This window comes from Syzygium oleosum, unplaced genomic scaffold (assembly GCF_021117445.2).
Source record: "Syzygium oleosum isolate NSW1041296 unplaced genomic scaffold, Sole_v2.1 Sole_v2.10, whole genome shotgun sequence".
NCBI lineage: Eukaryota > Viridiplantae > Streptophyta > Magnoliopsida > Myrtales > Myrtaceae > Syzygium > Syzygium oleosum.
This window is the reverse complement of record NW_026607494.1, coordinates 6,655,857-6,670,928: the sequence shown is the minus strand read 5'-3', so window position 1 is coordinate 6,670,928 and position 15,072 is coordinate 6,655,857. Positions and strand designations below refer to the sequence as shown.

General features: G+C 40.7%; 2 protein-coding genes across 3 annotated transcripts; one reads left to right on the top strand and one right to left on the bottom strand.

Annotated features, from left to right (window-relative positions):
• Positions 1-192: 192 nt before the first annotated feature.
• Positions 193-2,650, bottom strand: LOC115688837 (protein LURP-one-related 7). Of its 2 annotated transcripts, XM_030614761.2 has the most exons (4): positions 2,344-2,634; positions 1,274-1,486; positions 978-1,146; positions 193-764 (listed from the first exon to the last, which is right to left on the bottom strand). In XM_030614761.2, the coding sequence occupies exons 1-3, from the start codon at positions 2,593-2,595 to the stop codon at positions 1,015-1,017; spliced, it is 597 nt and encodes a 198-aa protein (XP_030470621.1). In that variant the 5' UTR covers positions 2,596-2,634; the 3' UTR covers positions 193-764; positions 978-1,014. The 2 variants fall into 2 exon arrangements, with proteins under 2 accessions (XP_030470621.1, XP_030470623.1); XM_030614763.2 differs by lacking the exon at positions 193-764 and having other exon boundaries at positions 1,107-1,146; positions 1,294-1,486; positions 2,344-2,650.
• Positions 2,651-5,145: 2,495 nt separating this feature from the next.
• Positions 5,146-14,818, top strand: LOC115688835 (uncharacterized). Its single transcript, XM_030614754.2, has 22 exons — positions 5,146-5,338; positions 5,735-6,277; positions 6,374-6,624; positions 6,723-6,812; positions 7,062-7,196; positions 7,324-7,442; positions 7,715-7,879; positions 8,220-8,325; positions 8,486-8,591; positions 8,672-8,782; positions 9,852-10,015; positions 10,118-10,235; positions 10,383-10,607; positions 11,435-11,625; positions 11,939-12,106; positions 12,541-12,646; positions 12,820-12,957; positions 13,097-13,255; positions 13,383-13,589; positions 13,891-14,085; positions 14,186-14,257; positions 14,460-14,818. The coding sequence occupies exons 1-22, from the start codon at positions 5,291-5,293 to the stop codon at positions 14,616-14,618; spliced, it is 3,576 nt and encodes a 1,191-aa protein (XP_030470614.2). The 5' UTR covers positions 5,146-5,290; the 3' UTR covers positions 14,619-14,818.
• Positions 14,819-15,072: the final 254 nt, after the last annotated feature.

Genomic DNA, 15,072 nt, shown 5'->3' with positions numbered 1-15,072 from the left:
ACTTGAACATTTGAATAAATGAAGGTAGGAAAAAACAATAACACTCAATTAGGCAGAAATTAAACCCGAGGAGGTCTTATTTAACATCTTTCAAGTTTCAGACAAGCATCTTTTTTTTTTTTGGGTAAGGATCAGACAAGCATCTTTTGTCTCGGCGGGTAATGACACCATCAAACAAATCATTTTCTCGTATTTGAAATAAAACGACTCATTCGCTCATTTCATAAAGAGCTAAAGATTCTCTCTTAGAGAGTTTAATCTGCGACACACAGTTGCTACCTATATATCGGAAGAATCACCACCAAAACTACATTCCAGATTTCCAATATGAATTTGCTTCCACGAAATGTGGACACAGAAATATGAGGTGGGAAAGTTCGGTTTGCAAAAAATCATACTCAACTTAAGCTAAACAAAGGATCAACTTTAGTGGAATGACTCAATTTATCATCCAAAGTTAATTATCACCAATTCGGGGGCCTATGCAAGATCTGCAGCCACAGACCAGGGCAAGTAAATTCGCAGCAGCATCTTGAAGATAGCTTCAACTATTCGAGTTGTCAGCACGATAGCTATTCTTGGTTCCTCTATTTTCCCATGGCCCCTTTGTTGAGTTGATTCATTCAGTCCGCAACAAGCAAATACTTCATGTTGGGCATGTGATCTGACTTATCAGATGTTGTAGGTAATGATATTGCCGATCCAAGGAGCTTCAAAGGATTGAACTTGCCCTGCACGGCATCTTGTATGCCAGAAAGAAGCATCTGTGGGGTAGAAATTGGGCATATAAAAAAGCTTAATTAAGAACTTATTAAAGAGAAAAGCCATCTTTTGCAGAGATTATTCCAGGACGTCCTGGAGGTCAATTAAAAAACGGAAGGTACGCAGATCATGATATTCCAAAAATAAGCAAGTTACCTTGTCTAGAACTTATCAATGAAAAAACAGTCAAGTGTGTCTGGAACAAAAGCACATACCTTTCATTAACAGTTTGCATAAAAAGGAACAGGCATGCTACATCCCGCTAGAAAGAAAGATAACCACAAGCGTGACGATGAAGGCATGATCAACAGAGCCGGGATATATTGTCAATCGAAATTTTCCCCTTTTCACATAAATCTGGTGAAGCTTGTACATAAGGCTAGTCTGCAAGTACAAAAACAATGTATCAGACAAGGGAACAAGCCAGAAATAACTTAAACCAATCGATTAAAGAATAACCGGTCCAAGTCATTTAGGCCTCACTTCTAATCCCCAAAACAGTCTTAAGTACCTGGGCAACTATGGAATCACCTTGATAGATCGTGCAAGACTTCTGGAACGGAAAGCCTCTCATCGTGAAAGATGAGCCTAGGCTGCCGCAGCTTTCACCAATAACAAGGACCTCTAACTCTGTTCTGGTGAGGGACTTTCGAGTTCTCTGCACGTTGCATATCAACTCTTTCTCTTCGCCATCATCAACTTTGAAGATTTGCCACAATCCTTTCTACAATCACCGGAAAGGAACATGAATAAATGATAATAAGGATACAATGAGGCCATAAAAAAGAAGCAAGACATAAGTGAATTGACTATTCAAAGCAACCAGAGATCAAGTAGCACAAGCCAAGCTGTGTATTTTACATGATACATTGGGAAAAATGGTACCTAACTGATAATGAGATCGACGTCCACGTATCCTGCCTTCCTAAACAATGTATGATCTATTTTAGCTCTTTAGAAGAGTACCTGTTTTCCCCTTCAGATCCCACCATAGGTGACTCAACTCTTGTCTGGAATTTTGATACTTTTGCATTACCAGAAAGCAAGCACGCGCTGGTCCTACCAAAGGGTTAGATTTTATAAGGCTATTACCAAGAGCAGTGATATACTCCACTAACAAGATAAACAGCCAGCTTTCATTGGCTCCCCAACTTTATCGAATTCATAAGACTGCCGTGGAAGGCGACTAATCGAGCATTGATTCTATTCAATCACACAGGACCAAATGTCTGACTTGAAATGTTTTCCCACATCCCCACAAGTCACACAAATCAGCTCAATACTAAGGTACAACCTAGGGATCCATCAATATAACACTACCAAGAAAGAGCACTGCAAAAAAAGAAAAAGCGCCCGTCTGCTGCCCCATCATTACTGAATTTAACAACAGCAAAAGCTCCAAATTCACCAGATCACAAGACACGAGCTCCGATAGATTAAACCCATCTCCCGCTTCCCGTAAAAAGCGCACACAGAGCTCTCACCAAACCCGCCAAAAAAAAAGAAAAAGGAAATTGCAACAGATTGACCGGTTTCAAACTGTGAACGAAGAAGAAGAGCTGGGAGGCAGAGGACACTCACGCGACCGCGAACGACGGAGAAGACGGGATCGCCCGCGGCATCAAGAAGCGACTTCGTGTCGTGACGGGGCGGCGGCGACGACGACAACGACGACGATCTGGATCGACGGACGACCCTGAAGACGGGATTGCCGGCGGAATCGACGAAACCCAGTTCGCCGCGAGGGAGGTTCTTGTGCTTCTTCGACCCGAACAGATCGATCGGAATCGGCAGGCTCGCCGGAAACGCGGCTTCCGATGACGCGTCGTCCATGGAGAGAGAGAGAGAGAGAGCTTTCTGTCTGGAAACGCCAGCGCCGTGTTTGTAAAAGTGTCCGAAATAAAGGACTCTGATTGGGCAGGTTTTTACTATTCTTATTATTTTTTTTGTGGAATATTCAGACAATTATTATTATTTTTTGTTGAATATTCATACAATTAAAAAGGCATACTTTTTGCACTTGAAGAAAAAAAATAGTCGAAAGTAAATTCCGTCCTCGTCATCCTATTCCTTTTGCATGTGAAGAATGCCGATTAAGAACTGGAAAAAAAAATTTAATAATGTCATTGACTATTAAAACAAGTGGGAGCAGGGAGAAAAACGGAATTTTTTTGGTCGGAAAAAAAAACGGAATTCAATAGTTATCTTTTATGTCCCAATTACTTAATAACTAATATTTTATTACTATGATAAATTTTTTTGGGTCGGAATTACTATGATAAATTTAAAGTGAGCTTAAACGTACAAAAAAGAAAACATAACATTTCATCAACGTGAAAAATTTAACACGGCATTTCAAATTCATCCAAAATTGCATAACGTTCTGCCAGCATATATAAATATGATATGTTATAATTCAGTCGCTGAAAGGTCAATATAGGAGAAAAAGAGGTATGGATAGGGGTGAGCATGGTTTGGGTGGATAGTTCTCGGGCGGTTCTCATGTTAGAACCGGGAACCACTCGTTGGTTCGATGGATCCACCTGGGAATCGGACTGCCGATCCAATTCTTAGGTGGGTCCATAAAACCGGTCCCCAAATTCCGTTCCCGTCGGCCATCCGTCGTTGCTTGTCGGTCGTTCGTCGTCGTCCACTGTCGCCTCTTGCCGCTAGCCGCTTGCCGGCCGTCCGCCATCACCCCTCGCCTGCTGCTCGCTTGTTGGTCGTCCGCCGTCGCCTACTGCCATCGGCCGTTCGCCGTCGCCAACCGCCGCTCGCTGACCGTCCGCCGTCGCTCGCCGGTTGTCCATCGCCGCCTACCGCCGCCACCACTCGCCGGCCGTCCGCCTGCCGCCGCCCCTCGCTGGCCTGTGGGAACAGAAATTTTGTGTTGTTATCAAACGAATTTCTATTCCAGAAACATAAATTTTGTGCTATTATCAAACACTACTTTTTGTTTAAAAACTCGTATGGAAAAGAGAACTAGATTTTTCTATTTCTAGCCGATAAGGAAGAAAATATTTATCCCACACCGCCATGTTTCATCTACGATAAAGGGTGTATATTCTGGCGGACGTACAAAAGATCAAAACCATTAAATATTTCACTCAATTACTAGGAAGGAACATGAATCCATATGGTCGGGAAGAGAAATGTTTTCACTCGTGCAAGTGATCGTGCCATAGTTTCATTCTACTGGTAAATAGGAGATGTATCTATTCTTGCGGACAATGCAACGAGAGTCAAGAGGATCGACACCGTGGATGAGATGACACCGAGAAGATGAAATACTAGAGGATGTTAATTTGGTCATAGTGGTAAAATACTGCGTGTTTTTTTCGTGCTTTCAAAAGATTACATTAAACCTGACACAATGGCAAAAGGTTGCACTTTTTCTAGTGCATTTGAAAAAGTCATGCCAAATTCGCCATAATGGTAAAATAATTTTTTATATTTGTATTTGGCCTATCCTTTGTGAGAAAATTTCATTTTTTTGTCATTTTTAGTACAAGCATTAAAAAAAATTAACGTAAATTTAATTACAGATACAACATGCTCTTTTGATTGCTAAGTATTTTTCCACTTTCGATCGTAAATTCTATTTAATTCTAGGTTATTGATTTTACATAAGGAGAGAGCCGAATCATTCGAGTAGTGTAAATCTAAAGAAACCTTGAAAATATTATCATTCATCCACGAACACCTTTAATCTCGACATATCACTCGTTAGTCGACTAAGCACGAGCAACATTCTATGTTTATAAAAAACGATGGATCAACTCATCTTTAATGAAATGATTTTGAAAATTCCCGTTGAAATACACAATCAGTACCTCAAAAGTTAAATAATTCCGATTAAAGTATATTTCAAGCGTTTTGGAGGACATTCGTTAACATGATTCTTAATAAAATACGAGTTGATGGAATGTTTAACTTCCAAGAATTAGTCCAACCCAAGTTGGTCAACCATACATTGTGATCTCTTAGGCACAGCTTACACAACTTTTGATTCAGTCGACAAGCTGAGGACAAGAGACATTTTCGGCTTGGGTTATGCTTGCCTAAACCTTTTCGGGTCGGAGTAAGTTTGGCCCGCCGATGATACGGTCCACTCGAAACTCCTCCCCCTAACTCAAATGAAAAAAAAGGAAAAAACGAAAAGAAGGAAAGGAAAAAAAAAAGAAAAGAAAAACAGACAAAAAGGAGATACGCGAGAGCGCAACGAAATGAAAATAAAACAGGACGCAGCGGATCATCGCTCTTTTCTCAAACATTAAGCAACATCAAGAAGAGGAAAAGCAAAACCCATTTCAAAACTAGCCGTTAACATTTAAAAGACTTTTACTAACGCTCCTCCTCCTCCTCGTCCTCCTCTTCTTCTTCTTCTTCTTCTTCTTCTTCTTGTTTAGTTTTGGAGCTCGCAGCATCTCTCTCGCCTCAAGCCATCTCCTTCTTCTTCTTCGAACCTCGCTTTCTCGGGCTCTCTCTCTCTCTGTGTTCCACGCGCGCATATCATCTGCCTGCGGAGATGTTCACGGACGGGTTGGACGAGGGCGCCATCAGCTGGGTGAAGCAGGTAACTCCAGCTCCTTCGCTTTTCGTTGTCCGTGCGGGCCTCGGGCGTTCTTCAGATCTCCGGTGTTTCTTGATTCTTGCCCTGCGGTGATCTTGTCTCAATTAGTGGGTTTGAGGGAAAGTTTCGTGAAATTAGACACCCAATTGGCCGGAGGTTCCCCTTTCCCCCCCCTCTTTCCCGAGGTTCTTGTTCTTGAACCTTGACAGCCCGCGAGAGGTTCCTCTGTCGTCCGCAGCAATCTTGCGTTTCGCCTTTCGAGATGAATTGTTGCCTTTTTTAAAGTAATCTTGGAAACGATCAGCAATAGAGAAACTATAGTAACATCATAAACGAAAGGGTTCAGTTTTTGTCCTTAATTTGCCTCCACATATCATTTTCTTGATCAATGGCTTGCAGGGATCAGATGTAGGAGAAGCACCAGCTCACTCAGCTCGCTCTCCTTTATCGGAGAGGCTCACCGGAGTAGACCCATTTCCTAAATCTCCTCTAGGGTTCAACAGCAACAGCTACATGTCAAGCCACATTTTACCTCCACTGAAATTTCACTCGGGTCTCCTCACGCCTCACAGCATTGTAACTCCCCCTCTGGGAAAAGGCGATGATGACGATTGGGGAAGTGATGAGGAAAGTGTGGCTTCTGTCCCGGATGATATGGATTGCTCCTACACTGACGAAGAAGACGATTCATTGAAGCCAGTTCTCCACCGATATGACGAAGAAGAAGTGTTTGGGCATATGCCTCACACGAGAGTGAAGTCCGGCACAGGGCGACCTTTGAACAGAGGGTTGGCAATGGAGAAACTCAAAATTGAAGTGCCCAGGACTAGTAGAAGACATACATCAGATGGGGGATTAGGAATGAGGACCTGTGCTCCGAGTGGCCTGACATCTGCACCTGCAAGCAGCCATATGCTTCGAGAGCGAGTTCTCCTACGCAATGTGGGTGTGAGATGATCCTCCAAATCACTTTAACTGATGTAAATATTAATGATATAGCCATTGGACTGATGGTTTTCAATTTGTAATTGATTGCAGAGAAACCCGACTCATGTCAATGTTGTGGAAAGTGGCGTATCAGACTTGGGGACTCCTAGTGCACCTCCTATAATGGATGGTGGAATAGAAGAGAAGAGCTTTCAAGCTGAAAGTGAATATGAAGAAGCTTTCAGAGGATCAGTAGATATTGACAAGACTGGTAATGGACCACGTTTTTCTGAAAACTCGGAGGTTATTGAAGATACAGCAGATTGGGGAGCAAGTGAAATATATGAAGAGGTCGGCGAAAGGTACTTTGTGGATGTAAAGTCCTTGATAAGAATTTTATCTTACTGTCTACCCTTTTGTGCATTGCGGTACGTAACCAATATTCCTTAACAAAACACAGAGTGAGAGAAACCATTCAGGATGAGAAAGAAGTACAGATACCGCACCAGCAGACCAACTCACTGGAACATTCACCTTATTACAGTGCCAGGTATGGTTCCTATTCACAATCACAGTTCACATCTTCTCATTCTGATGGTAGAGATTATAGTCCGAGCAGTTCCACTTATTTAAGCAAATGTCTGCTTCATATTAAGTATCAACCTTTTTTAATTCTTCGTTCTACGACACACCAGCTTCTACCAGTTCCCGGCATTGTGGTAAAGTGATACTGCTTTTATCTTTCTACATGTCAGATTTTATCTGTTTCCTAATGGCATCGTACTTGTGATTACTGCAGCGGTCAATATGCTTGGCAAACACTCGTAGCATATGATGCATGTATTCGCTTATGTCTATATGCATGGGCAAGAGGTTGTACAGAGGCACCTGAATTTCTGCGGGATGAATGCCTTGTCCTGCGCAATGCCTTTGGGTAGCCTAATTTTAGCTTTCCTCCAAATGTTATTTATTTATGTAACTACTTTATTCACTGTAATCTCAATTCAAATTCTACTTTGAAATCTGAACTGTTCCATGTCCATCATCCTTTAATTATGCAGACTACAGAAGTTTTTGTTGCATCCAAGGAGTGTCAAATTAAGAGAAGGGAGGACTACAAAGACTGTGCAGTCTTGCCCTTTGAAGGGAAAAAAGATTGTTGGCAAGATAAGAGTTGAAGGTGTGGTTTTGATGTTTCCATTGCAGTAACTTCAAAATATATGCTTGTCAAATGCGGATCAAATTCGAAAAATTGTCACTTCAGCTCCTTCTCTTCTCTAGATTGATATTTCAAATACCAAAGTTTGGAGCGAAATTTTTTCCACATGCCTGGACCTTGTGGATGACTAAAAATAAAGAAAAATAGACGTTCTCTAATTTATCATCATCTACAGCAATCAATCAGTGTAAAGATGCCGTGAGACTGAAGCGTGTATTTGTTTGATGTGTCAGTTAGAAGACTTCGAGTTGTCCCGAGGAGGAAGCTTAAGAGCACTTATTCACAGCGAAGTGCTATGTATCTGCAAGCAGGAGCAGAGTACATCAGACACGTTTCCTCGCTCGTCAAAACTGGCATGAATTCTCTTAAACTAGCCTCATTTACAATCACACCAGAAGGTTCGTTATCTTATATTGGGAATTTCAAGACATGTTCGTTTTTGTTCAGAACTTGTCGTATAATTAATATCCGCATGCGCATAAATTAAAATAAAGAGCTTCAGCATATGTAGGATGATTTGCACAAGTACAATAAAAACTTCTATGGGCTTCGTTTCTCATTAAATTCTAACTTTTGCCTCAATCTGAACAGCAGAATTTTGTTATGCAACAAAGAAGTGTAAGTGAGATTTGAGCAATAAATGGTAGTTTGAGTTTGCCACTGAGTATAATCATGATATCAGGAACTTAATTCTTGAGTTTCTGCAGACGTGTACATGATGTTCTTCCATCTTTGCAGAGCCCCTTTCTTGCTTGTTTCAACTCAAGAGTTCTTCAGATGATTCTCAAGCTGAAACCGATTCTGGAATTTGCTTGCACCCTGGATGTGGAGATTACCATGTCTTGTAAGTGGTTGCTTTGTCTTTTTAAGTTGTGGATTCTAGGAGCGCCAAAACTCATTTATCTATACACAGTGGAAATTGTGGTAATGGGTACTTAATTTTATTGTCAATGGCCAATGTAGTAGTGTGATTATTTATAGATGTGGTCTTGGGCTTGTTTCAGCTTTCCAGAGAGTCAAGGGGATGCTCTTTTGGTGGAAGTGCAAGATACGAAAAAGTCAGTCCTTGGTCGGGCTACCATTCCAATTTCATCCTTGACTGATAATCCTGTATGCATATATTATCTATGTTTTAATATCATGTGCTATTCTTTGCTTCCATTACATGACTCTAATTAAAAAATTTTCAGAATGACAAAGTAAGATGGTGGCCGATATACCATGATGATCATGAATGTGTAGGGAAGATCCAACTTTCCATTGCTATCACCAATACATCTGATGAGACTCACCATATAAAGGTTTGAGTTATCTCTTAGCAGAATGTGATTCAATTTTCTCATCATTCTTTTTTCATTTCGGTTCTTTTTCAAGTTGGAAAGGGTCAACTAACAACTGAGACCTTACATGAGTAACCTTAGATAACTGTAGCACTTTGAAGTTCGCTTCATGTAAATTTTGCAGACCTGACTTGCTAAGAGCATTAGTGAACCATTAGCACAGTCGATGCCTAATGGCCCTTAAACAAGATTCCTCCCCCTTTAGAGCATAGCCAGATATGATGTAGATTGGAACATGTCAATCACCAGACATCTACATAGATCAATTGATACTTACGGGACAACTCCATCCATGACAATACCTTTGAAAGATCATTTTAAGAGCAAAACATGAGTAATTGCCGGGTGCATATCCAATTGATTGTCCTCCACAAGCCTAAATTTCCTTACAGCATCTGCAGTAACAACAGTTGACTATAATTCTTAACATTGCCACGGTAATAGTCATTCATACTTAGTGTGCACCTATTTGGGCTTAACGAAATTTTACTCTTCGTATGGCGGGTTCAGATAATGCTTTTCAAGTTCAACCATGTGCTGGCATGGAATGTTCACTGGAATTTAATAGAACACTAAGAAAGATATAGGAGACTTTGTTATATATAACCGTTCTTAGAGCAAGAAGAAGCAGATCTAGTTAGACTTGAGCAACAAAGAATATCTCAGGCAAGTGCTTTCTAATTCTATGATTTCTCAGGACTTGAGCGTTGAAGAATATCTCTTAATTCTCTTCTATAACTTACTCATTTGTTCATTTATGCATGTCCCTTCTCAGATAGGAAGCACTTAGACTTGGTCAGGTTGAGAAGACAAAAAAGGAAAGAGGAACAAACATAATGAAAGGTTGAGATCAATTGGATATTTTGGAAGGAAAAAAACTTGAAGAAGATAACAAGAGAAATCATACCCTTTCTCACATTTTTCATGATATTTTAGTACTGTTGTGCATTTAAATGCCAAAGTTCCCTAAAAGCACTCTTGCTGATAAACTGTGGATGCAACTGTTTATGTAAATGTTACCAAATTCCAGAGTGGACCTGTTGTGGAAACTTTAGCTTACGATTTGGTGCTCGATGCTGCTATGCGGGCACAACATTTTCATTCTCGGAACTTGCGAATAGATGGGCCGTGGAAGTGGTTGTTGGCTGAATTTGCAAATTATTATGAAGTGTCAGATTCATATACTAAGTTGAGGTAATAATTGAGTCCACTTGAAAGCAATATTTTGATCTGTATTTTGCTCTCTACTTTCGACTTATGCTAATTTCTCTCCACTTACTCTGACTTCTCTATCAGATATCTTTCACAAGTCATGAATGTGGCAACTCCAACAAAGGGCTGTTTAGAGCTTGTGAATGAATTACTTGTACCCATTATAAAGGCGAAGGGTGAGAAGAACCTGACAAGGCAGGAGGTGAGTTTCTTGAGTAGATATTGAACTTCCAACTCACTACTTGATCTGTTTAGGCTGATTGCTAAGGTCAAGTTTGTCTTACAAAACTTTACTTTGGAGAGCACCCTGAGAAAGCCTTATATGTTTCATCTTTTGCCTGTATTGCAGAAAGGTATTCTCTTGGATTGTGAAACCCAAATCGAGGGTCTACTTGCAAGTGTTTTCGAGAACTACAAATCGCTAGATGAAAACTCAACCACCGGTTTGGTAGACTTGCTTGGTCCAACGCAAGAATCTGCTGCACCAGCTCTTGCTCCTGCAGTCCAAGTATTTACCCTCCTTCATGATATTCTTGCTCAAGATGCACAGAATATGCTGAGGAACCATTTGCAGGTAAATAGTGTTTCATAAAATGAGGTTGAAAATCTAGAGGGTCTGTTTGGTTTGGCATTTCCAAGGGACATTGGGCCCAAAGTCCCTTGGCCAAATGCAAATAGCGTTTGGCAATTTTTTTTGAGCACTTTGGGGAAATGCAATTGCATTTCCAAAGCCCTCTACTGTTCATTTTCCCCGAGCATTTGGTTCGGAGGAGTTGCGTGACCCCGGCCACTGCCGCCCGAGATTGCCCGACCTTAGGCGGCGGCGCCTAGGTCATGCGACCCAGGCAAGGCCGCCTGTGGTCAACCCCCAGGCGGCGGTTGCCGGGGTCGTGCGACCTAGGGTACACCTGAGGTTGGGCGACCTCAGGCGAGGCTGGCCGGCGGCGGTTGGCCGGTGGCCGTTTTGGCCCGTCGGTGGCTGAGAGCTCCACCTCAATTTTTTTTTTAAATATTAGCAAAAGTCCTTTACAAAATTAGTTTTTACCAAACGGTATTTAGGCCAAAATTGCTTTCAAATGTGATTTTAAAATACACTTTACCAAACACTAACTGCATTTTGGAAAACCCCTTTAGCCCAAAAGCTTTTGCATTTTGCCAAAGACAACCCAAAGTCGAACCAAACGGGCCCTTAATGGTTTGACCTACAACTTCAGCTACATATTATGAAGTAGGGGGATTCAGCTCTTTATTAGGATGTTCATGGCCTAATACAAGTGGCCAGGGTATAGGTCATCATTTTCAAGATAAACTTTCTAAATAGATGCCATCAATTTGTTAGTTCTGCTGGCAAATATGCATTATTAATTTATTATGGCTTCGTTTTGTTTCAACCTCTGACAGACTGCTGCAAAGAAGAGGTGTCGGAAGCATATGTTAGAGACAGATGAATTCGTGTCAAGCAACTCTGATACCTTTCTAGTTGATCAAGTTACCATATCGACAGCATATCTAAAGATGAAGAATTTGTGCATCAATTTAAGTAATGAGATACAAGCAGATATCAAGATCCACAACCAGCATATACTGCCAAGGTACTAAAAGCTTTTGTGAACTCTCCTCAGAAACTTGCTACTGACAGTAAATGTGATTTGGAGTTTGGATATAATCAGTGAAATGGACAGTACTAGACAGGAATCAAGAAGCAGACAGAATAATTGCATATTTTCCACTGTCATTTAATTTAGTTGGTCATGGTATGGTTCGATACAAAGTTTTGTGGGAAGGGTGTGCTTGAGATCATAAATTCAAATTAATGTAAGCTGAAAAGTGTTGTCCAGACGTTCACCTGCCAAAAGTACATACTGCTTATGTCATTGGGTTTCTAACATGATTGCTCTGTTGCAGTTCAATTGACCTGTCGAACATCGCAGCTGCTGTGTACAGTACCGAGCTATACAGGAGGATTAGTGCTTTTCTTGCTGCATGGCCTCCATCTAGTCCACTGCCATACGTAAATGAACTCTTAAAGGCAACAGCTGATTTCGAGAGGGATCTCGAGTTATGGAACATCAGGTTTGTGAAAGAAAATTTGCTCTGTCATAGAAACGATTTGTGCAGTGATGGAAAAAGTAGGAGCACAGCTCACAAATGCATCTAGAACTCTAAGGAAGTAACTAATCATACTCTAAGGAACTCTAAGATTTGTCAAGCGATGTGGGATAATATTTCAACACCCCCACTCACGTGCAAGTCGGATTATGAGCGGCATGTGAAATTTTGATTACGCATATTCACATGGAATTTTGACCATGCACATTCGCGAAAGGGATAGCACTAGCTCCGATACCATGTTAGAAAGTCCAATCCAAAAGCTCAAGCTGATAAGTGGAGGGAGAACACATGAATATAAAGAGCATTTAGGACCTGTTGTCAATTGACGTGGAATAATATTTGAACACATACCCTATTAGAAGATGGAACTTATTTTTGACACGCTTGTGCTGCAGTCCAGTGCAGGATGGACTTGACTCGCGGAACTTGTTCGACAGTTATATCATAGTGTGGGTACAGGAAATGCAACTGAACTTGCTGGAACTCTGCAAAGCAGAAAAGGTATTTTTCTTGAGATGTATCAGCTTCCATTAGCATATATGCATATCTCTCTAACCCGGCCAAGTTTTAGTTGGTGTGTGAAAGTAAGTAGTTACTCGGCCAAGTTTTAGTTGGTGTGTGAAAGTAAGTAGTTACTTGTTTTCCAATAAAGTTCATTTGCTACATATTTGCAGGTTCCATGGTCAGGAGTAATAACAAATCATTTCACCTCGCCTTTTGCGGAGGAGATGTATGATAAAATGAAAAATGCTCTTACTGAGTATGAAGTAGTGATCAATCATTGGCCGCAGTACTCTCTCATTCTGGAAAATGTAAGCACTATTTCTGTCCTAGAGTTGAGAGCAAGTCTCAGATATGAATGCAATTCTCGGCTAATTAAAAATGCAATAACAACTTGTATGCTACCTTGTGATCATCGTATTGACTGATGTTTCTTTGACTTAATTAAAGGCCGTCGCGGACGTGGAACGAGCAATTATAAAAGCACTGGAGAAGCAATATAATGACATCTTGACTCCGTTGAAAGATAGTATCCCAAAGAGGTTGAATATGCAGGTTCAAAAGCTGACAAGACGACAGTCAACAGCAGTATACTCTGTTCCCAGCCAGGCAAGTACTTTAAAAGTATACGACATCAACATGGTGTCGTAGTAGTTACCGTTACCTCAAGTTTTTCTGAAAGAAGGGATTACTTTCACCACAAGGCTGAGAGATTGGAATGTGGTTCTTTTTTCAGTTGGGGATATTCCTGAACACCATAAAGAGAATACTAGATGTTCTACACTGTAGAGTGGAGGACATGTTGAAGTGTTGGGCATCCTATCTACCTGTGACTGGAGATAAGAAGTCGCTGTTTGGAGAACAGATGAATGGAATCACAGTTCTACTGAGAACAAAATACAAGAACTACTTGCAAGCAACAGTAGGAAAGCTTGTCACCAATGTAAGTGTCTCTTACTTTCCCTAAAGATGAAGTAGTTGGGGAGATATACGTTAAGTCATCAAAGGAACTCACGTATCTATCAACTTTGGACTTGGCCTAGAATAACATCCAAAGGAAAGAACTTAAAGTATTAAATGTGATGGAGCTATATTTCTAGGTTCCACTAATTACTGCTTCAAGCTTTTCTACTTAAATGTTTTATTACAAGTAAAATCCTGAAGGACAAAAATTTGAGAATGGCTACAATTGATTTGAGAATTTTTAAGCTCCAATTAGATACTTAACTAATGCTTTTGTATAGATGCAAGAAAACCGTAGTACACGGTTGAAAAGGATTCTGGAAGAAACAAAGGAAGAAGATGGAGAGGTTGAGATCCGTGAAAGAATGCAGATGCTGAGTTTACAACTCATTGAATCGATAACAAACTTACACGAGGTCTTCTCGAGTCAAATATTTGTCGCAACATGTCGTGGGCTATGGGACAGGATGGGGCAGGTTAGTGCATTATACTTGATATCAATGTTTTGAACAATTTTATGGTAAATTAGATATGAACCGTATTTATACTTTTGATTTTATGGTGCTGCCACGCCAGATTGTTTTGAAGTTTCTCGAGGGCAGGAAAGAAAACCGAGTATGGTATAATGGATCTTATTATGCTCTTGTGGTACGTGCCTTCATCTATTTTCAGATCCCATCTACGTATGTCATTGCCCTGGAAAATTTTCATTGGGTACAAAACATTAACTTTTTCTTGATTCCTATGTAGTAATTGCTCAAACAAATGTCTAGTACTCCGTCTGTATTCTAAAGAAAGGGCTATTCGACATTCTTATGATGTTTTTCTTTCTTTCCTTTCTACACCGTAGATATTGGACGATACATTTGCTTCTCAGATGCAGCGATTACTAGGAAATGCCCTTCAAGAAAAGGATGTTGAGCCCCCTCGCTCAGTGACTGAAGCTCGATCGATACTCTGCAGAGACACGGCAAATGCTGCAGATTCATCGAGTTACTTCTATGTGTAGATATTATACCACCGCCGGGCATCAATTTTTTGGTGAATCTGTCATTTCTTCATGTTTAGCAGAGTGTACAGGACCACACTTTAGAGCCCAAGCTTTTTGAAGGTTCTTCCATATGAGATTAAAAGCTTGCATCATATCATATGTGTATCATATCGTCCAAATATCACAAATTTTTTATGTCAATAAAGGTTCATTTTCTGTTTGTTGCGTGATAATCTACTTGTCTGCATAATGAACAGTACTGGCGACCATCAAAAGCCATTGTTAAAACTCTGCCAAGCTTTCAGCAGGACAAAGGGGAAACACGCATATGGCTCATTTGATTTGTGCATCATTTCTTATTTATTGATATTAATCCAAAGGTATTGGGACTCTGAGACTGCAGAGCTGCAGACTTCATTTGTTAGGGCACAGAAACAGACGCGGAGAAATTGAGTTTTACTGTGATGACCAA